The sequence below is a fragment of the Mycteria americana genome, chromosome 4 (genome assembly GCF_035582795.1).
Source record: "Mycteria americana isolate JAX WOST 10 ecotype Jacksonville Zoo and Gardens chromosome 4, USCA_MyAme_1.0, whole genome shotgun sequence".
NCBI lineage: Eukaryota > Metazoa > Chordata > Aves > Ciconiiformes > Ciconiidae > Mycteria > Mycteria americana.
The window spans coordinates 48,055,421-48,077,316 of NC_134368.1; the positions used below are offsets into that span (position 1 = coordinate 48,055,421).

General features: G+C 39.3%; 1 protein-coding gene across 1 annotated transcript; it reads left to right on the forward strand.

The window, feature by feature from the left end:
* The first annotated feature begins 4,797 nt into the window (after window positions 1-4,797).
* On the forward strand, window positions 4,798-19,960 carry GASK1B (golgi associated kinase 1B). The gene is made up of 5 exons (XM_075500390.1): window positions 4,798-5,008; window positions 5,485-6,771; window positions 13,709-13,923; window positions 18,547-18,773; window positions 19,072-19,960. Exons 2-5 carry the CDS (start codon window positions 5,775-5,777, stop codon window positions 19,277-19,279), a joined length of 1,647 nt encoding a protein of 548 aa, XP_075356505.1. The 5' UTR covers window positions 4,798-5,008; window positions 5,485-5,774; the 3' UTR covers window positions 19,280-19,960.
* Window positions 19,961-21,896: the final 1,936 nt, after the last annotated feature.

A 21,896-nucleotide genomic window follows, 5' to 3' on the forward strand; every position in this document is an offset into this window, starting at 1 on the left:
TTACCGCCTTTTGCTCCGGGAAGCCTCCGCGTTCTTCGACAACCAAAATCGAGGGGGAAAAAAAATCTTTTGTGTGATGTCAGGAGGAGATTTTTGCAGATTTCCCTGTAAGGATTTGACCCACACCAGTTAAAGCTCAGACTATTAGTCAGCATGTTTAGTCACGAAGCAAACATTTCTCTCTGTCCTCTTGGAGTACAGTTTCCAGATGGCAGCCCAAATCGATCTTGTAAAGACAGCACAAGCCTTCTAAAGTAATGCTCCACATTTTGCAAATCAAATCTGCATTATCCATAATAAGGACACATGGTTTTTCTCCAGAGAATAAGTTCTCAGTCCCATGGACTTGGTAAAGCTAAGAGTGGACCATTTATCAATCATTTTAAAAATAAATGTCTATCCGTGTGACATTTAGAGAGATGAACTGCAGAACGACTCTATGGAAACAGTTTAGCTGTAGGGCATCCAAGAGGAACAACATCCCATAAAATAATCACAAATGTAGCCTGGAAAAAAAGAAGTACTTTTTATTCTAAAGGCAATGCAAGTCTACATGTGACATTATTCAGAAAAAAAGAAAATGTTAATCTTTTACATTGAACTTCCTGCACATGGAAAGCAAGAGCATGCACAATAAGGAGCCTAGCCTGAAATTACATCCTTTCAAGTGTCCAGGGATAAAGAGGGGTGCTGAGTTTTGGCTCCAGAAGAATCTTGATATTAAACAAAATGTTTTCCAAAAATCCTGCCCCTGGTTTCATTTTGACAAATGGATCTCAGAGTCATCACCAGCAATCACTTCTAATTACTGTCTCTATCCCACTTGAACTGATACTCACCTATTCCTCACTGTTTCATCTATTCCTCACTATTTTTTCAAACCATGCTGGTTTTGGAACATTGTTTTTCTCATTAACACAACAGTTGAAATGACACTAATAGTACGAATTAAACACCTCAAATATGGACAGGCTCTTATTCATTCATTTGTGCTGTTCGGTTTTATTGAAATCGTAGGTTGCTGGAGGTGAAAAGTATAAGGGAAAGGAAGTTCATGAATGCACAGTGTTTACTAAAATGGAAAATGGCAACATTCATATTTCAAATTTCAGAGCAGCCTTCTATGAATATAATAAGTGTCCACATAAAGAGCGTCTTTTGTTGCAAAATGCTCTACAAACCAGCACAGACAATATTTTGTTCTTTGCTGAATCACAGCAACTTCTGCAGTCATAACTACAGTGGGAAGAACCAAACTGAGACATCTTGGAAAACTAAAAAAATAAGCATCTGTAAATCCCATATCTCTTAAAACTGAAATGACTGAGTGGAGCAAGAAGGAAGGGTTAGATGAAGAAATAAGAGATGTATTGCTTTAAAATACAGAACTGATACTTGTAAAAATTGACACCCACTCTGGCATTTTGGAGAGAAACATACTAGCTGCTGGGTAGCTTTTTGTATTAACAATGATATTGTATCACTGTATTGTTACAAATGGTTTTCTCTGTGTTTTTCTTCAGTTCTCCAGGTGTAGTATTCACTATCCCAAAAGACTGTACTTAATATAGATTAAGGAAGGAAGAAGATCACCTACGAAACAAGTTGTAAAAAAGGAGTATGAATTATAATTCAGATGAGAAAGAAGGAGCTGTACTTGGTAGGATTAAGAAGGATGCAAAGGTGAAAGGCTATAGGAGATTGCATAGGGGAGGATGATTGATATGTAAACCCTGTGAACAGGAGGTTTTGAGAACTTTCCAGTGAATTAGTGAATTTTTGTTATTTCCTAAAAAATTAGTTACTATTGTCTTCCCATCTTCAGAGATTTGAAAATGGAGCAGAGCATTTAAGTAACCAGATGGTTCTCTTTGAGGTTGCCAGCACATGAGTCAAGATGCAGGAGCATGTGACTGGTGGTCATTTGCTCAGTCCGCCCATCTCCTGAAGGTTGGCCAGAGACTGTCTGCTAGGAAGGCTGGTGGCAGTGCTGGCCACTAGCTGCTTCAGAGTCTGTGGCTTGGCCAGCACCATCAGCAGCACCCTGGGTGACAGTCCTTCCCGCAAATACGAGTTGATCTGGTTTCTTCTACAAATGCAGGTACAGGTGGAGATGAATTTCAGAAGTTAAACAAAAAAAAAAGAAGAAAGAAATTGCAAATCCTCAATTCAGCTATTCTTTTACATTTTCAAACTATACCTAGCAATGTCAAGGACTTGAAAATACTTCTTAAATTCCCCTCTTCCATTCATTGCTATTCTCCAATATTAATTTTGATATTCCTGTGTTCCTAAACTTAGGAATGGATAACAATGGCCATGAAATATGGTTATATAAAGAAATGACATGAGAAGTTGAGTTTAATGGACGCAGATGGCAGTACCACAGATATAGTTTAGAGCAAGGAATAAATACAGAATCTAACTGACATTACAGGCTAAATAAAGGTAGGCAAAGTGCAGTAACCTTGGCCAGAATTTGGTCAGACAACTCGTGTTGTTCAGTCTATTCTTTCAAAAAATTGGTCTTGAATATTTTATGATCACAGAGGAAGCACCCTTTCAGCTCAGTAATGCCCTTTAGCGCCCTGCTGCAGCTTTGGGTTAGTAATGATTCCAGAAAGAAGAATACTACCCACCTGAACAACAAACATTTTCTTTGTCTTTCCTGAAACACAAAGAAATGTTTGTTTTCCAAACAAGTCCATAGCCATTCCAGCCTTGATTATTTTGTGAAATCTAGTAGGGCGCTGGAGCTGTACACCACAAGAGCTGAGAAAAAGAATGTCTCTTGATATGTTAGCTTTTAAAGATCCAAAATTAGAGGCAAATATCTGCTAAATTAACAAGATATTGAATGCTATTTAGTTGAATTCCTACCACCATCCATTCCAAAGAATGTAACAGTGCAACATTTAAAGAATGAGTTCTCCTTTCTGAACATGAATAATAAAGGAAATATTATTGCTGTCATCACATTTAGAAAGCCTCAAAAAAACCCTCAGCAGTCAACACTGTACGTCAGTGGGTACACCACATTTTAATTTCTAGGCTAGATAGGAAATGAGGAGTGAAGAACAATTCTCCATATCCTTTTATAATTTCTTCCAGATAATCTTTAAAGAGTTGCAGTAAGAAGATTATATAGGTTCCAAAATTTTAATTTAAGAGAAATGTCGTAGCAAAGGAAAACTGTTAGTAACTGGAAAGGACTGTGTTTTGGCACTGCAGTACTGCTTGATTGTAATGGACAGGTCATGGTACTGTCTACATGCAAGAACTGGGTATTTGAAAACAACTGTTGCAGTGCGATACATTTCCAACTCAAGCAGCTCTGTGCCATTAGCAATATAAAGTAAAATCCCCAAAATAATTCAAAGACACTTGGAAGAAATACAGTGGAGTAAAAGCTTTATGCTGAATTATGTGCTGTCAGAATCAGCAGCAAGTCAAAACAGAATCCAGGAGGTGTAATTTTTTTTTTTAATGCATTATTTATCCTTAAAGGGGGGGAGCCTATCTTAGACATTTCAAAAAATTTCTTCATGCCTGTATGTAAGTACACACTGTGGGTGAAATTCTGCTCTCAGGCTGCAATACCCAGTTACCCTTATTTACCCTGGTTTTAGCCATATAACTTTTGTTGATATTTTGTGCTCACTTTGCACTGGTATTAAATAGGATATAGAAGGCCATTCTGGCTGTGAGCCATGTACAGTGTCTGTTGGTCAAATGGGCTGCAAAGCTGGTGCCTCTCGCTAATGACCCTTCATCTTTCAGAGGGACCCTCAAGCATCTAAGGCTGATTTAATAATGTCTATCTCCGGCAACTTCTTTAAAGCATAAAAAATGTTAAGCGGCAGCAGCCACACCTTTACTGACTTTATTGATACACTTGTCTGGAGCTTTTTGAATTATTCTTTGGGAATATGTCCCTTCAGTCCAATTTGAACTAAAAAAAAGAGAGAAGAACTTAAGTGGCCAGAGTGATTTCTTACAGTCCCTATTCCTCCAAGAACTCAGATTTGGAAAAAGCAGGTGATATGAAAGCTCTTTTCCTGGTAACGGGCACAGATGCTGACATCTTAACTTGATAGTACACATTTAGACAAAAACTAAAGAAAAGTGATGGCCAGTGAAAAATTCCACTCACAAAGTTTTATAAATTCAGATTGGACCCATCTGAAACATAAACCATTTCCTTAACTGTCTATTCCCCTTAGTATTAATTGTGGAGAAGAGAGTATCTCCATTAGCTTGAATTACAGCAAACTTGTACATTTTATTATTTTGTACTTAGACTAGGCAAGGAGTCAGAGCTTTGCCAGTGTCTCACTGCTTAACTCTGCACAAGCCTTTAACTTCTCTCTGCCTCAACTTTTCCATCTGTATAGTGATTATGCTGTGCCTTGTTTTGGAAAGCACAAATAGGAAACACTCCTGTGCTGTTTAATAGCATGATAATAGCATTTTAAAAACCACTATCTGTTTTTAATTTCTCATCACAAGAATATGTGATTCCCAGAAGTTCTAAAATTCGGGGGGGGGGGGGGGGGGGGAATGGATGTATTTTAAATTAAAAAAAAAAAACAAACACAGAAAATGGGAATTTCTTCAGTACATTTGCATGTAGCGCACTAGAGGGCCCTCAGGAGCTAGAAATAGATGGAATGCACTTTTGGAAGGCACATACTTCACAGGACTTTTCATTACAGAATTTAAAATAGAAGTTGCTGGGTTTTGGGGTTTTTTGTGTGGATTTTTTTTTGTCGTTTTTTTTTTTTTTTATAACGTGAGGTTCATGTGAGTTTATAGCAGTTCATATGCAAACCACCTCTCAGTACAGTTAGCTTCCAAACAGTCTTTAGCTTGCAATGAATACCTAAATGTGAACCATACTTAAAACTGAAATATGTGCTAGAATACTTTGAGAACGTCAGCTTTTACTAAGTTATTTTATTAACCTAAGGACTTTACCAGAACGAAGGATGTGTCAAGCTGTGAATAGGTAAGAGATTTTATATTTTTATAGCAATATATATTTATGAATGTGAACTGTATTCATGTTCAACTAGGGAAATTTGGCACTGCTAATATATGTTTCTATTAGTGAATATGTGCATATTTAACTGCTACAGTTACTGGTGCTTAATGTATAATTTACAGCACTTCCATAACATGAGGTTTAGTGAAGACTTTGTCTCGTAAGAAAAAGATGACAATGATCTGGGTTTGACAAGCTTTTCTTTTAATGCTGGAAAACAGCTAGCTGAGATTGCAAATTGAGCCTGTATTTCATTATTTTAGTGTTTAGTTTATACTGTAATGAGAAAGTGAAAGATATATCCTGACAAATTTCTAGATGCATACTGTCTCATCTAGAACTTCTATCTCTTAAAAATATAGAGCCACAGATGAAATGAAAAAAATATAGAGCCACAGAGAGAAATGAAATGAAATGCTACTACTCTTTTCTTTTTGCAGTTTGCAAAGGAGATGCTTCAGATGTTTTAGACTACAAGTCAGTAAACTTTGCTTACGTAGCTGGCTCCATTCATTCTCTGAAGCCAATCACTCCCCCTGTGGTGGCCGATAAGAATTTAACGGCTTGAGAAGGTGGAGTGTCAGCATCCTTAGCGCTAAACACGTTCCCAGGCATATCAGTAGCCTCTGTCCATCACCCATCCTGGAAGCTATTTTGAAAAGGAGAAATAGAAATTGGGAAGGGAAATCATGCATCATCATCATCCTGGCTGGAATGTACAGAAGACTTTATGCTGTTTTCATCATGTGGATTCACTAGAGAAATGACCACCTTTGATCAGCCAAGTAAAATCAAAAACTTGTTTATTTGCTGCCTGTGCCCCCCACGGGTGCTGAGGCTCTGGACTTGCAGGCGCCCAAGGACAAGGAGGAATCTGCTAGTGGGCATTGCGTGTGTGATCTACCTGGGATTCCTCGTCAGTCAAGTGGGTCATGTTTTACCCCAGCACAAAGGAGGACACCAGAAGATCAGTTCCAGAAGTCTCCACGATGCAGCCCAAACTCCTTTTCTGGGCATCCCACTGGATGGCACCCTGTCGCCACCCAATTTCCAGGAACCCCAGCTTGGTAGCAATGGGACCTTGCTGCCACCCAATGTAGTTTATATCACCCTGCGGTCTAAGCGCAGCAAGCCTGCCAATATCAGAGGCACAGTGAAGCCAAAGCGCAGGAAGAAACATGCAACCCCTTTGTCCTATGGGCAGCACTTTCCAAAAGCTGCTTTTATAGGCCAGGAAGAGGCCTTTGCCCAACAGCCGGGGAGGGCCACGCGTGCCATGGGTGCAATGGGAGCAGCCGTAGCTCTGGAGGCGAGAAAGCACCAACTGGATGAACGCAGGCATAAAGGAATGGCAATCAGGGAGAGGGGTCACCGGAGACCTGGGGGGATTTCTGGAGCTATGAAGGCACAGCCCCAGGCTGAGGAAAGCAATATCAGGATTTACAGCGAGAGCTCTCCCTCTTGGCTGAGCAAAGAAGACATCTTAAACATGCGCATGCTGGCAGATTCTCGGATAGAGAACATCCAAGAAGTACCTTCTCACAAAGCAGTCCTGGTAGTATTTGCGAGGGGTCCCAGCACCACAGGAACTGCTTGTAACCAGGGGCACTGTGGCATCGTCAAAAGACCCCTCGACATGAGCGAGGTGTTTGCCTTTCATTTGGATAGGATCTTGGGGCTGAATAGGAGCTTACCTTCTGTAAGCAGGAGATCGGAGTTCTTCCAAGGTAACACATTCCTATGGCTTTCAGCTTGCAGGTGGGGTGCTGAGGTTTCCTTCCCCCTCCCGTGTTAACCACAGGGCAGCAGCCACCTTTAACTCCTGCAAGCCTGAGAACTAACCCCATCATTACAGGGAAGTAAAGCTGGTATCTGTGTGTAATTTCTGCAGTGCAATTATCCTGTTCAAAGGACGCAGTACCTCAAAGTTTAGATAAAGTACCATTGAGCTGCTGAGGGCAGTAAGAATTTCTCTTCCACAACAGTCTGGAATGAGAAAAGAAGGAGTCCTCCGTAGATCGCATGACGTTGTACAGTCTGCCCAAAGTGAAACTGGTGAAAAATTCCAGAATACCCTGTGATTCAATAGGTATTTCTGATATTTTTTAAAATTTTCTCATCTTTTAGATTTGACTTTAATAAAATACTACATTGCAGTGAATCCTGTTGTACATTTTGAGGTTCATTACATACATCTATATATTATGCCAACAAAGAAATATACACAGTAAATATCTCAATATGCCTGCTACATGATTGGTATAAATTTTTCAATTAAAAATTTGATTTTTATTCTTTAGTGAAATTAAAGCTAGATTTCAGACATGTAATGTGAGTTAGAAGTAAGTCTACTTCTAACATTGCTATCTTTTAAATATGTCTTCAGCCTAATTGCTATTTTTGTACAGTCACAAATCACAATCCAAAAGGACTACGTTGCATTTTAATGAATCATGGCTAAAGTGGCTAGCTATGTTTTTGCTGTTCCTTTCTTGCTGCTGAAATTAGCTTGTACAAAGTATTTTTATATCAGTCTGCATTTCTTAAAAAAAATAATGCAAGAATGACTTTCGAAAGTCTGACAGCAGGAAGAGGACCCAGTAATCTCTGATTTCTTCCTGTTTTGTAAGCCTTCCTTTTGGCAGCCTGTGCAACAAAGTGAATGAATCTCTAGGAACAACAGTTTGGAGGCTTCTGAATATTATTCATACTTGCAGAGCATGGAAGATACATTATGTCTAGTTTATTTTTAGGAATAAGATTTATTGCTATAGAGCTGTCACAAGGCATTAAGGTAGTTCGGTTGGAGGAACTGTGCACAGTGTGGCTGCAGAGATGACAGACTGCAAGCCTCTGAAAACTGCTATTAGGCTAATTGTGCATTGTGTTGCTCAGTGTCTGTCACCTTACAGTGTGTTTTGGCCTGTCTGGGACAGAGAGAGTCATTCTGCCCTCTTTAATTTTCTTTTCCTCATAACTGGCTATGTTCCTATAGCAAGAAGAGTGTTGCTAGGTGATGAGAAGAGAAATAACATTATTTTGGTCCCACTTCATTTTTTCCAGCTGAAGGGTGAAGAGAGCATTTGGAACTGTTACTGTACCTTGTCTCTCTCCATTTGTTTAGCCTGGAAATATACTGGAGCTCAGATGCCTAATATCTACTTGAGCTCATTACTATTTACATGCTTGTGTTTGGCATAATCTGGAAAACATCTGTGTTGAGAAGATGAGCAAAAATATATTCTTAAAAATAATATGAACAATTAGTGAGCTCATTTCTATAACCTATATGCATTTAAGTTAAGATTAGGTAGGCACTGTAAAGTTTTTTACAGGGTGGCTTGTGTGAATCATGGTTATTCATATGGGAAAGAAAGCAATGCAGGACTAGAGAGTGTGCATGTATGTATGAATGTACACAGTTTCTGGGCTGGCATGTCTCTCTCCACAACACATCCCTTTAGCTTGCCTCAGTTGTGATCTGATGTAACAAGACGTGTTTGATGTAGCATTAAAATCTTAAAAAATGGGCTTTTCAAAACTGTCATTCATGTTGTCAAAAGCAGTTTTAAAGAACTGCTTAGTAAATCCCTGTACAGGTTCTGTTTCCCCTATTCCCACAAATCCCACACTGATTTTTTTTTTTAAAGTCTAAAAAACTACTGTATGCAAGTCCTCTGTCTGCTGCCCTTACCTTCCATAGTTAACTGTAAAACCTTTTAAGTGTTAACTGAATTTTTTAATCTTATTTTTCCATCATGGATGGAAAAATCAGGTATGATAACTCTTTCCTTCATATTTTTGCAATGAATTGGCCAAACGTAAAAAGCCTGGGGAGTACAGGTGGGCAAAGCCCTTTTGAGTTCAGTGTTACCGACTAAAAGAGCATGATTCTGGGCATATGCAAGCACTCATTCATTGCTACTTACAAGGCATGAAAAACGCCAAGAGCTCCCGAACACCTATAAACAAAGAAGGATAAGCTTATAAAATAACAAGAAATAATCATAAAACTGTGTCTGTTGTGGAGCAAATGGAGGCTGACCCTTGTGTGTCTGAGTTTTGGGATGGTCACATTCATACCACAGGACTGAGAATCTTCATTATTTGATCATCCTGAGGAACAGGAGAGGCATAAGTGACCTTGCTTGGTGTCACAGCCCTGCCTCTATTAATTTGCACAGAAGCTAAGTAAAAGGACTGCACATATTGCCTCTAGCTCAGCAACAGCGTTTGCAGGGTAGCACGATGCCAGCGTTTGTTAGGGCTTGAGCTGCCACTGGAGTACCATGGGCTGGAGCAGCCTTGCTCCTGTGCTGCAGCTGAGGGAATAGGACTCTGGCTCCTTGAATTGTAGCAACAAGACTGACCTCTGTACTCAGCTTTTGGTACAAAATACACAGCTATTGCTATGCAGTTTTGTTGTGCCACTGGCTGAGGGCCTGAACTACTGCATGCTGACAACCACCCCTTTTCCCCCCTGGTTTTCTGATATCGTAAATTTGGCTAAATATGTTCTATCCTGTGCTGAGAAGAATAAGCACAGGTATACTCAATTCAGCTGGGCTTTTTTAGCTAAAGATTGAACATACTATTTGCCCAGAACCACTTTTTCCTAAAACTTGCAAGAAACTCTTCCTTTGAGGAACACACTGCATGGTTGGTTTAGTGCAAATAGACAAATGACATACGATAGATAGCTCCACTGGTTGTACTTGTCATTTTGCTTTACTGACCTCTACATAACGATAAATGGAGCCATAGGTTTTTCCATTATACCCTGCACTATCAGCCTGCCCTTGCCATCCCACCAAAAGTTATGCAAAAGCAGGCAAAGATATTATGAATCACTAATATCAGGGCAAAGAATAAGAAAAAACCTAACACTGCCTTATGCATTCAGAATGCTCTAAAAGGCTTCAATTTATCTGTCCTCTTTTCTATCAACCCAAACAACTTACACCATAGTGTTGTACCTCTCAGAGGGGTACTACCAGAGGGCATATTTCCAATATTTTGCTGGGTAGAGAAGTTCATGTATAAGCAATTATGCAGTCCATAGTCTAGAGAGCAACTAATGCACATTTCATGCATTCCTTAAATCTGACATCCATATCAGCGCAGGACAGAAACATTGCAAATAAGGTGCAAAGGGAAGAAAGAAAAATGGCCTAACTTCTCTTTGCTTTCTACTTCTGTCCCTTGTATCTTCCCTCAGAACTTAAACTCTCAAATTCAAGTAACGCTCTCTATGTCAGTCCCTCTCATCTTTCCACAGGAAATTACCCTCTCCTGCTAATATGTGGGCAACTACATTGTTTCTTTCAAATGTGGCAGTGTTAAGCTATACTGCTTTACAGTGAACAATGAAGAGTTTGAGAAAGGGCTTTAAGTACCTCGAGAAAGATTTGCTCTTTTTAGTGATGCTCTCATGGGCATGTTTAAAAATATTTTCTTTCAAGGAAGTTAGAAAAATTGCTGTAGGTACAAGTTAGAGCACAAGATGGAACAGTAACATTTGCAATAGCATCTTTGTGGTTAAGAAGCATACAGACTATTTTCAAAGTGATGCGGTGTGTGGATATCTAAGATGATGCCTATGTTGAAGAAGCCATGCAGTGATACATTCTCTAACTGCACATGAAGCAGTTTGAGTACCTTGAGGTACTCTAGTCTCAGCAGCCTGTGGTTTCACCTGTGTTATCTTATTCAGCTTAGGATATCCTGAGCCAGTAGCTCCTTAGGGCCTAAGAAATTTTTAGAAATATCTTGATATTTAAAAATCTATATGAATTACTAGGAAGCTGGTTCTGACACAGGTTTGAAAAATCTTTCCCATACAATTTTGCAGATCATCTTTAGATAGTCAAGTAGATGTATCAATCTAAAATGGCAGATGAAAAGAAAACAAAGTCAGTCAGCTTTGGGCAAGATTCAGTGCAATGCAGCTGCAGCAATATAAAAGCAGTAGCCCTTTGTGTTTATATATAAAGCTGATTAGGAAAGAAGCGCATGCAGAACACACTGGACTTATTCTGAAGCGTGCTCAATCTCCTCAGTTTTGGCTGTATCAAACTGGAAGCTCTGATTCTTAGCCAGGCCTTACGTTTCACCATTCAGTTAACTTCAGCCCCATCCTCACAAGGTTTGAATCAGAAGAGCTCCACTGATTTCAGTGGGGTCATGCCAATTCATGCAGCTGTGAATCAGACCACTTCTGCTTTAATTCAGCATCTTTATGTTTTTCCCATGAGTATAAAAAATTTGAGTCACTGCTCCTTACTGAAGCTGCTGTTTCATATTCCTGTAATTCAATTTATATTACAGAGTTGAAAGATTTTATTTTGGCTCATCTTTTCTGCTCCTATTTCCTCTGAAATGCAAACATTTCCTGTATTTGGCCTTGGTCTTTCAAAAATGTTTTTGTATCTTAATGGAAACTGGCAAGATATTATTCATATTTTTCAAGTATTTATATTACTATTGTTTATCATTTCCCTTTTGGGTAGACAGGAGATGTTTGTTTTGTTAGAAGACCGTTTATGTATTTAGTTTGTGGAAGAATTCATGAATAGTTACAGAAGCTGTTATTGGAGATATAAAAATAATAGATCAGACTTGGTCCTGAAGAAAACTGTCCTTTTTTGTGACAATTCCCAATGCTTATATAGACTTTCTCCAACTGGCTTGGAAAAGAACCTTAGCTGATAGTTGAACTGACTTGGCTAAAGTCATCTACAATAGGTGATGGAGCCAGAGCGAGAGAGATGAGGAAATGGCTAAGATACTTCCCCAATTAAATATCTAAGTACTTATTCAGGCACCTCAGTAGAATAGAAGCCTGATTTTCAGGAGTGCTCAGTGCTTTTTGCAACAGAGGAAAGAGTATGGAGCATGGTGCTGATAAAGGTAGTACTGATCCTAGTGAAAGAGAGAGATTGATGTTCCTAATGGAAGGACGCGTTCTGTGTTCCTAAGGAAACATTGGGCAACTGGAAGGGAATTTAAAGAGGTAGTGGAGCTCCACATTGGGTTGGCTTGAGGACTACCTTGTATGTGCAAGCCATGGCAGAGAAGGTAGAGTACATTCTGGTTTTGGAGATGAGTTTGTTTTTCTCTTGGGCTTGATTGCATGTGGGGCCGATCATGCTCTGTTGTCAAATACGAGATGATCTTTACATATGATTCACTGCTAAGTATGGGCAAAGATAATTTCTTACCTGTTGTTTTAGATCAGTCAGCATCCTTTGAACAAGTTGCTTTTTGATTCAACTGTATGGAGATCTGTTTTTAACAGATCTTGTTAAAGTTCTTGCTGCTTACAGATGGAGCATTCATGTTAGCAGCTTTTACCTTGCTGTTGGCACCAATACCTGTTTTCTATGTGCTATTCTCTGTCTGGGTTGCCTCTGAAGAAGGTGCCATGGATCTCGTTGCCTTCATGTGAGTTTCTCAAAGCTTCTTTTCAGATGCATCTCTGGCTCCATGGGCATGTGGAAGAAAGAGACAGTTTAGGCTGCATTTAACTATGCAATAAATTGTGCAATAGCATGGACTTTAGGTTCATTGACCTTCAAGGTGAATATAAATAAATTTTAAAGCTTTATACATGTTCCAACACTTGCTATTAAGCAAACAGCAGCTTTGAGGTTAAATGTTTCCTCCTCTCTGTACCAAGACATTGTAGTTTGGTCTTCTGTCTACACCCAAAAATAAAGAATTTCTTTGTTTTAATGTGCGTACAAGCCACATTCAGTCCTGGGTCCTTGGCAGTTTAAGGCAGCAGCAGCATTACATCAGCAATGAAAGGAGAGTTCCACTTTCCTAACATGGTAGATATGTCTGTTACTTGATATTGGGTGAAATATATTTATCAGTTCTTACACTGGGAAAGCTCATTTTAAATTCTTTGCCGAGGTTTCTTCCCACTAAGAACTCTGAACACTCAAACTCACCAAAGCTAAGGCCCTTGATGTAGTTTCAGGGAAGAGCAGAATATTCTTTACACAGAAGAATTAAAGAATTTGGCCAAAATAGCTGCTATACAAAACAGATCTCATGTTATATCTGGGTAAGAAAAAAAATACTTGTCAAGGTGTTTATTCATGCTAAGCCCACACTTTCTAGTATTCTCATATATCATTTCAGAGCTGTGAAATCATACATTATAAGCCTAAAATACTAAAGATAACAAAATAAATCCACTTTGAGTATAGGATTTGTAGTGTTTCTATGCCCGTTATGCAGAAAAAACACTTTGACATAAGTTTTCAGCTCTTGTAAATCATCATCAGTTCACTGGAATCAGAGGGAAATTACATCATTGATTCACAGTGGCACTGTAGGCTCTTAATGTACCTATAAACTTTTTAATAGTCTAGTTTAGTATATGATTTTGTACATTAATCTCTCGCTTCAAACAGAGAAAGCCTTTGTACACCGAAGGTGTTTATAATGTCTATGCTTCTTCCATTCCTGCAGTTGCTGGTTTTAGATGTGGAGTAAGACCACATTAACCAAAGGATATCAAGTTATTAGTCCCTGGCCATTTTTCCTGCCACATCTGTAAAATGGTATAATTATTGATGCTTAGGCAATGTCTAAAGAATGATCAAGTACATCTGACAGCATTGCACTATACCAATGATGTTTTTCCTTTTTCAGATGGTCAAGCCTGTCCTGTTATTCTCTGGGATTCCTCACTGAGTCCAACAGATAATAGTACCCATTCTTCAGTGAGATTAACCTGGGGGCAATATCAGCAGCTATTGAAGCAGAAATGCTGGCAGAATGGTAAAGTTCCCAAAGCTGAGTGGGGGTGTACTGAAATCCATCATCATGAGTGGTCCAAGATGGCACTCTTTGATTTTCTTCTGCAGGTAAAACATTTACTGAATGCAACTTTCTGCCTCAAAAGTCATGTGAGCACACGTAGGACTGCTAGAAAAGTCATTTTAGTTTATTTCCTTTTTTAAAATGGGGAAGAGATGTATTTGGACAGTTTGAACTTGTTTCTGGTTGTTTCTTATGATTAAACTATCCAAAACACAACTTATAATCAGGGAAAGAGATCAGGAACTTAACTGACTCGTTTGCTAAAAGAGGAAGCGAAGGCTTTTGTTTTGACACATCTTGATTTACTTCACCTTGAGGCAGGCATACTGTTTCTCCTTGACTCCTTGTTTCTCCAAACATAGTTCTTGACTACATTCACAACTGTAAATCACTGTTTTTCACTGTGTGGTCCTTCCTGCACCTCCCCAGCTCCCAGGTGATTTAAGTGGTTTTAGTCAGCTGAAATCTGGATCAAGATAACAGTTGTAGTGGCTAATTTTCCTCCTTTTTAAAAACCTAGCCAGTGATTTAGTAAGGAAAAATAGCAGAGCAGCAAATGATGAATATGGCTGCTGTTCTTCAATTAGGTATTGCACATAATCATTAGCTCTCCAAATAACACCAAACTAGGACTCTGCCCAGTGGTATCACAATGTGTGGCTACAGTTACAGCAATTATGTAGTATAATATTAATACACTCCCTGTATTAGTAAGGACTGAACTGAACCATCTGGCTGGAAGCTAATTTTATGGCTTCCTGAGATATGGCACTACTTCCAATTGTCCTTGCCTGCCAGACAGGTCTGGGTGACTGAGCCTCCTGCAGCACTTGCTGATTTATGTAACACTCTTTGTATTTAAAACTGCAGCAAGCACTAGTTTTATGCAGTGTGTTTGGTTGTTTATACAATTGTCCCATCCCACTCAGTGGGTTGCGAGATGGGTGAATCTTTCCGATTCCCCAATGGTTTGTGTACCGACAAAGGCCGATCTCTGCTCGGCAGAGCCGCGTGGTCAGTAGAGTCACAACAATGACTCAGAGGAACAGTCTGACCAGCAACTTTGTTAACTGGCGAAGTCAACAAACAGACAAACTTAAACTGGCAAGCCCAATGAACAAACACAGGCGATTTGGCAATGGAGCTATTTTCCCGGGCAGCCCGTTACAATTTATCCAAAACTCATATACCCAAATATATGGTGGAAGAGTGGAGGAAGAGAGAAGGAAGAAAAGGAAAGGAGAAGAGAGGAGGGTAGAAAAAGGAAAGGTATCACCACCCTTGGATCCTGTGATGACGATGACAGACGTGGGAATCCTCCAGTGATGGGCACACACGTGGTTCCCTGGGGGGGGCATGTCTTTTATACTCTAGTCCCCACCTCCAGGTACCCCTTGAGGACTTACATGGTTCTTGTTCTAGAAAGTTCTCAATCTTCTGCACAGGCACTGGGGAGGGGGGTGGTCACAAGGGGTCTCTGGTGGTTGCAAGCCCCTTCCTCAGATAAACCCTGTGTGACCTCTGGCCATACATGGTAAGGTCCGGCAGAATCCAGGACTGCGCATCCTCCGACACGCTCTCCACATCCCACTCTCCCCTCCCTCCATCCCATGCTGGCTGGCCTGCTGTCGCCATCAAATCACACCTCGCCTTGCCACAATGTTTGAGACATTAACTCTTTCAGTCTCTCACAATAATTCAGCTTTTTATAGAGTTACATTTCTGAAATATAAAAGTCATGACTTGGCTTATGCATAACCTATTCCTGTCCTTCTCAGTCCTGTTCTAGGATGAATGGGTATTTCCAATTTTTTGGGGGGTTACATATTTGCAGACTTGTTATGTTAAACAGAGCATTCAATTCTTCTCTAAAAATAGATTGTCACTTGTCTAATGACTCCATCTTTAGTCCCACTATGAGCAAGTAATTCTTAGAAACTAGTATAAAACTGTATATGGATTATTCTGATGCTAAATGTAGTAATGCCCCTATAGGAATAGTATAGAATGTGTCAGAGTAAATATGGTTTTATGCCATTGTCTTGTTGAAGAGTTTAAAAATTCTCATGAGTTTAAAAATTCTCATGAGTTCTGTGTTGATTTCTAATTTTAAGGTCTTCTAAGACAAGTTTTTAAACTTCATAGTAGAACTCCTATTATCCAGAAGGAGAGGTCAGTTAAAATAAGATACAACAGGATTGAACTGTACATGAAATAAAGAAACAAATTAATCTTGTAAGAGTAGCTGGTATCAGAGTGATTTATACTTCCAGTTGCCTACCAGACAAGAGCGTGCATACCAGAAAGTGAGTGAAAGTGGGTCTTAAGGTTCTTAAAGATTAAAATATTATCTGGGTGCTCTCAGCCTTAACTTTAAAGTTTATCAGCAGTAGAACATGAAGACTCTAAAACAAAAAAATGCCAAGAAGGTGTTCAGAGTTTAAAAAAAAAAATTTGTGCTTTACAAGTCATTCAGAAATAGAGAATAATGGTGAAAAGTATTCTCTATTAAACATACTTCCCTCAGAAGAATGGGTTTGGTGCCTGCAAAAGATGTTCCTCATCTCTGGTTTCAAATGCTATAAAACATAGGAGCAGGCTGAAAAATGCTTATAGCTGACCTTCACTTGCCTTCTGCAAGAACTCAAGTAAAATAAGGACATTAAATGTAAAACAGCTTCTTTAATTTTGGGGGTTTGGACCTCTCATGTCCATAAATATATGACAAAACCCAATGCTAAACTATTAAGGTTGCAGCATCAATTCTGGAGCATCCCATCATTCTGTCTTAACACTGGAATGATGCAAGGTATTATGAAGAGGCTGTCTGTAAGAACATGATCTCCTCATCTATTTAATGCATGTAGTGAAGTGCGGTGCCGATGAATTAGCACTATACATCAAAGGAGTCTGTCTGGAAGGCCTCTGCTTCTTTTTTTGGCAAAGCCTTTGGATGAGTTGAATTAGAAATCCCATGAGCTAGAACACTGCAGGCAAGAGGGGCTCTAGTGCCTGCAGACACTGAATGCTGCTCATGAAAGGAGAAAGAAGAAGAAAAATCTATTCCTTTCCTCAGGATTTTCACAGTTGAAAACAAACACTGCCACCAAGACCAGTGGCAACAGTACTACATACTTAAGAAAAAACAAAACAACTCCCAGACTTTCATTTGATGAACAAAATTAGGAGGCCTTTTCAACATGCAACATAGTTCTACAGCAGAAGAGCCCTAACAATTCATTTCACTGGGGTGTCACAAAAATAAAATTGTAATTTTAGAAGGCTTATGTGAACATTAATGTTTTTATGCTTAGAGCAGTTTGAAGAGTTAGCAGCATACAACAAACGAGGACAGAAAAGATTATTTACCTTCAATAAGCTACTCATTAAGCCTTAGATGCACCAGATCAGGCTTCCACTCTGGGAGCACCTGTCAGCAGGAGCAGGGCTGCTCCCTGGGGAGAGCAGCTGGAGCCAAGGGTAGCCCCACAGCAGGCAGGACAGGCAGGGCCAGCAGCAGGAAAAGCAGCCCAGCAGGAAGGATGGTGAAAGCTGTGGGTCCCGCTGATAGCCCAGTCAGCGCCAGGCACGTGCCTAAGCATTGCACATGCAGCAAGCCAGCTCCGAGGCCAATGAGCAGGAACCCCAAGCAGCAATCCAGCAGCAATCCAGCAGCTACAAACCCCCACCCCAAGAAGGGCTCACACAGGGGTTGAAGTGCCAGACCTGAGCTTAAGTGGGGCTCCTGGGCCCACGGGCAGAGGGGGTGTGTGTGGAGGTCCCAGGTGAGGGTGCTTAGGGCAATTAAGGCCTATTTGTGCACTCGGGGCCCTGGCAATGTTGTGTATTTACTCTCATCTACCCTCAACAGGGGTAGAAGCACTTTTAAGGAGTGATTTATCCTTCCGGTATTAGATGGTTATCCTAAAATGGCATCCTTTGCTCTTGGGGTGCCTTGTTCTTGTCATCGTTTATGAAAGGGAACATAAACGACTAAGTCAGAAGAGATCCTTAACATTTACACCACTAAAGTTAGACCAGATGTATTCCTTCCAGCTAAGTGCTGTGTGCTGAATAAGTGAGGGTTCGCATGGGAAAAAATAGCCTAGCCCATCATGTCATTAAAGTATATACCACAGCGCAACTCAGGGAGGCTGCTCTGTGATTATAAATGCACTCTTCTTGCATTTTGTAGCTTCTGATGGTTTGCTGTGCCCCTTACTATAATCTTTTCAATTATTTTGCATACTATTAGTCTAATAGGTCCCACAAAATGGAGACCCTCTATGTGCATCAGGCTGTGCTATTTCTATTGTTCTCCAGCAGAAAAAATGTAAAAAAACTATAACCTTCTGAAAAAAAATGGAATTGTGTTCACTATCTTGTTATTCCAGTTACACAGCGGTATTGTTCCATTATTTTCAAATAATTTCTACAGACATAAAAATCATGGCTATAAGATGGATAAAATACAGTCTGGGAAATTGCTTCTAACAGGACATGAAGTATGGGAACCAGGTCTTCAACGCCATTTCACTGCTGACTTTAACTAGACTTGTCCTGAGCTTGCTCTCCTGTCAGCTGTGTTAGGGAGTGATGACAGTGACACTTTGCACCAAATACTTTGATACTGTTTTCACTTGGCACTCTGCTGTACTTTGTTTTAGATCTATAATCGACTAGACAGAAACTGCTGTGGATTCAAACCTCTCAAGGAGGATGCCTGTGTGCAACAAGGACTGAAGCTGAAATGTAGTGATCAGGATGCTGTTGACCTGACACACATAGTTCAGAGAAGGCATGACCGAAGGCACTTGGCCTTTATAGACAATAAGGGTTTCTTTGACAGAAATGAGGACAATCTTGACTTCAAAATACTACAAGGAATCAACGAGTAAGTTTTAAGTTATTAGTTTTGTAAAAAGATTGATAATTTCTTCCCAATTTGAGCATGAGACATTACGTTACTGGAATAGGTATCATTGGCCCAAGACATTTAAAGGATGTGTCTAAAAACGTATGAGTAATCCCACTGCTGTAAAAGATAAAATTAACATGCGTATGATTAGCCATGCATAGACTTCCTTTGCTGACTCACAGCCTATATGCATAGAATTGATTGCTAAACCACAACATAAATATTGCAATTCAGAGTGATGGCAAAGCTGATGAATTTCTTTGTGCTTTTCCAGATTCCCTGAATCTGCAGTTTCAGTGCTGAGGAGCCAGCGTTTACGTGAGAAGTTGCTACAGTCTTTGTTCCTTGATAAAATATACTGGGAGAGCCAAGGAGGCAGAAAAGGAATAGAAAAGCTTATTGATGTAATAGAAAGGAGGTCCAAAATTCTTCTTACTTATATAAATGCGCATGGAGCCAAAGTGTTGCCCATGAATGAATGAAGCAGTCTTGTTTCTATCTGAGAGACAGTCTTTAAAAAAATTTGTATGAGACAAAAGCTGACAGTAAAACCGGTTTAATTCATAGGCTTATTTAATTTTTATTTTTTCCAAACTTTCAAGTTTATTTTTAATAAGAAATCTTACATGGTTTAAAAGCAACATTTAAAAGTCAGCTGCAGTTCAACACAGTGCAGTCTCTTCTATGTCACCAGTGAAATGAAATGAAATATAACCAAATGGTACAATAAGTAATGTAGTAATATGTAGGTACCATGAACACTCCTTCTGGTAAACTGTTTGAAAATTAGCAACAGGATTTTCATTACATTAGGCTGGATTACTCTTCCTTCCCTCATTCAAGTCAGTAAAAGTTTTATTGCAAATTTAAGTGGGAACAGAGATTTGTAAGCACTTAATACATTGATGAAAACTTTCATCACATCTACCTGCTGAAACATATCAGGAATTTGTCTTTTGGATTACGAATACTAAAATGCCTACATTCCAAAGGCTTATTTTGTTTTATTTTAATTTGATCTTTTGAAATCTGAGGACTAAATTCAGCTCTTTTAAATGCAGGGGTGTTTGCACTGGACATGAGGGAAATTTAAAAAGAGCAAGGAGAACATGGCATTAACAATAATAATTAATTTGACAAATACAGTTTTTACCTGTCCAGTATGGAGTGCAATTCCTCATGAGTCATTTGTTACAATGTACTATTTTCAGTACAGGTTGTTTTGATGTGTGGGTGGATGATCTGATATTTTCTGTCTATTGATTAATGGGGTGTTATCACAGAATCGTCCTTTATTACCCCTATTTTTAAAAAAGAAATTCAGCTTTAGCTTTGTGTGAATATGCTGCTAAATAAGTGTACTTGTTTTGTTTTTGCAACACTCTTGACAATATTTTTTTAGAATATTATCAAAAAGCAGACCTACTAAGGATGTGAGTGTTGTTAAACTCAGCACAGAAAATGTTTGTGCTGCATGCTCAGCTCTAGCCAGCAATTCAGGCTCTGGTTTTCCATTAAGATTGACCACTGCGGGGCGTTGATTCTAGCTGACGACTTGCACGAAGTATTCGCACAGGTAAGGTTGTTAGAGAAGGTTGGATAAGCACTTTGGATTCTTAACCTTCATCTGCTCCAGAAATAAAATATCAACTGATATAGTCTATCATGACATATACCTTCTACCTATCTGTTTAGAAAGACTCTTACCATCTTTCTAGAGAAATATCTATTATCTTCTTGCCATGAGATAATGGCAGAAGTTGAATACTTCCATAGCTTTCATAGCTACAGTAAAAAAATATAGGGTGTATGAGATTTTAAAATATTTTTGAAAGTGCTTGGGTAATGGTATTAATGAGAAACTAAAATGTTTCATCTCGATGTTAATGTGGGTGGGTGAATTTAATGTTTTAAATAACCACAATTCCACTGCAGCTAAAACAGATTTTCTTTCTTAGTATCAAAGCAGCTATTAACAATAATTGCTTTACTAGAAAAAATAGATCTCATTATAGGCAGAGTTAAAGATAGTAAAATTTTAAGAGCTTGGCCATCTAAATAATCTTTTATTTTATTCTGTCAGCAAAGGGCAGATAAATTTGTAAAAACTTCCTAGAACTTAACTATTGCCTTGAGAGGACACGTTTTAGAGTGTCTTGGAGTTTTTAATAGCACCAAAGTAGAATTTGATAGGATTTTCATATTATCCCTTTCTTAAAAGGTTGTAACTTATTAGCCAGGTAATTTCTATCACGGAAACAAAAATATTACTGAAGCTTGCACTGTGAACAGAGCCTAGAGAAAAAAAAAATCATCTGGATCCATTTCACATGGAATTCCTGTTGCAGTAAATTCCACTCTTTGGTGACCGTCACAATCAATTTGTCTCCTTTTCTAGCCCATCTCACAGTTTTCTTCCTGCTAGATACCTGTTCAAATGGATTATCACACACTGCTGGGAGTGAGAGAAAGGCACAACTCTCAGCTACACTGAACTTAGAAGAGGGCCAAGTGGAGATACAAGAGTGTACCTGGTCATGAAAAATAAGTTCCGTGAGAACTCTGTCTTCTAGCTTCTCCTCTTCTATCTTTAGATTGCACATCCCGATGCCAAGTCCATTGCCTCACATTGCCCAGTTGTTGTTTTTTCCAGAATTGACTTATTGCCCAAGAAGAGAAAGAAATCAGAAGTCAGATTTTTTTAATCTTTTAAGGTTAGGTCATTTATTTTTATGGTGATAACTTGATGCGTTCTTCTCCATTTCTTCTGGACATGGACTAGTGTTTCCTTGAGCATGATACATGCTTTTTTAGTTGCCTGGCAGTTCAGTGCCAGCTCTTGAAGCAGCAATGTAATTGCCAACTAGTAAGTAATTGCCCTGAAGCTGACCTGGAGCAATGCCTCTCAGTAGTCCTGAGCTTAAGAGGTCCAGTTAGCCACGATGCTGTGCAGTACGTAAAAATTTGACCAAGTACGAAAAGTGTAACTGTAAAGAGCACATCTTCTGGAGACAAGTCCTGCAAATGAATGTCCTTAGGAAATGAACGGTGTTTTTTGCTAGACATTTTTGGTGGCAGAGGCATACAGAGCAAGTTGTC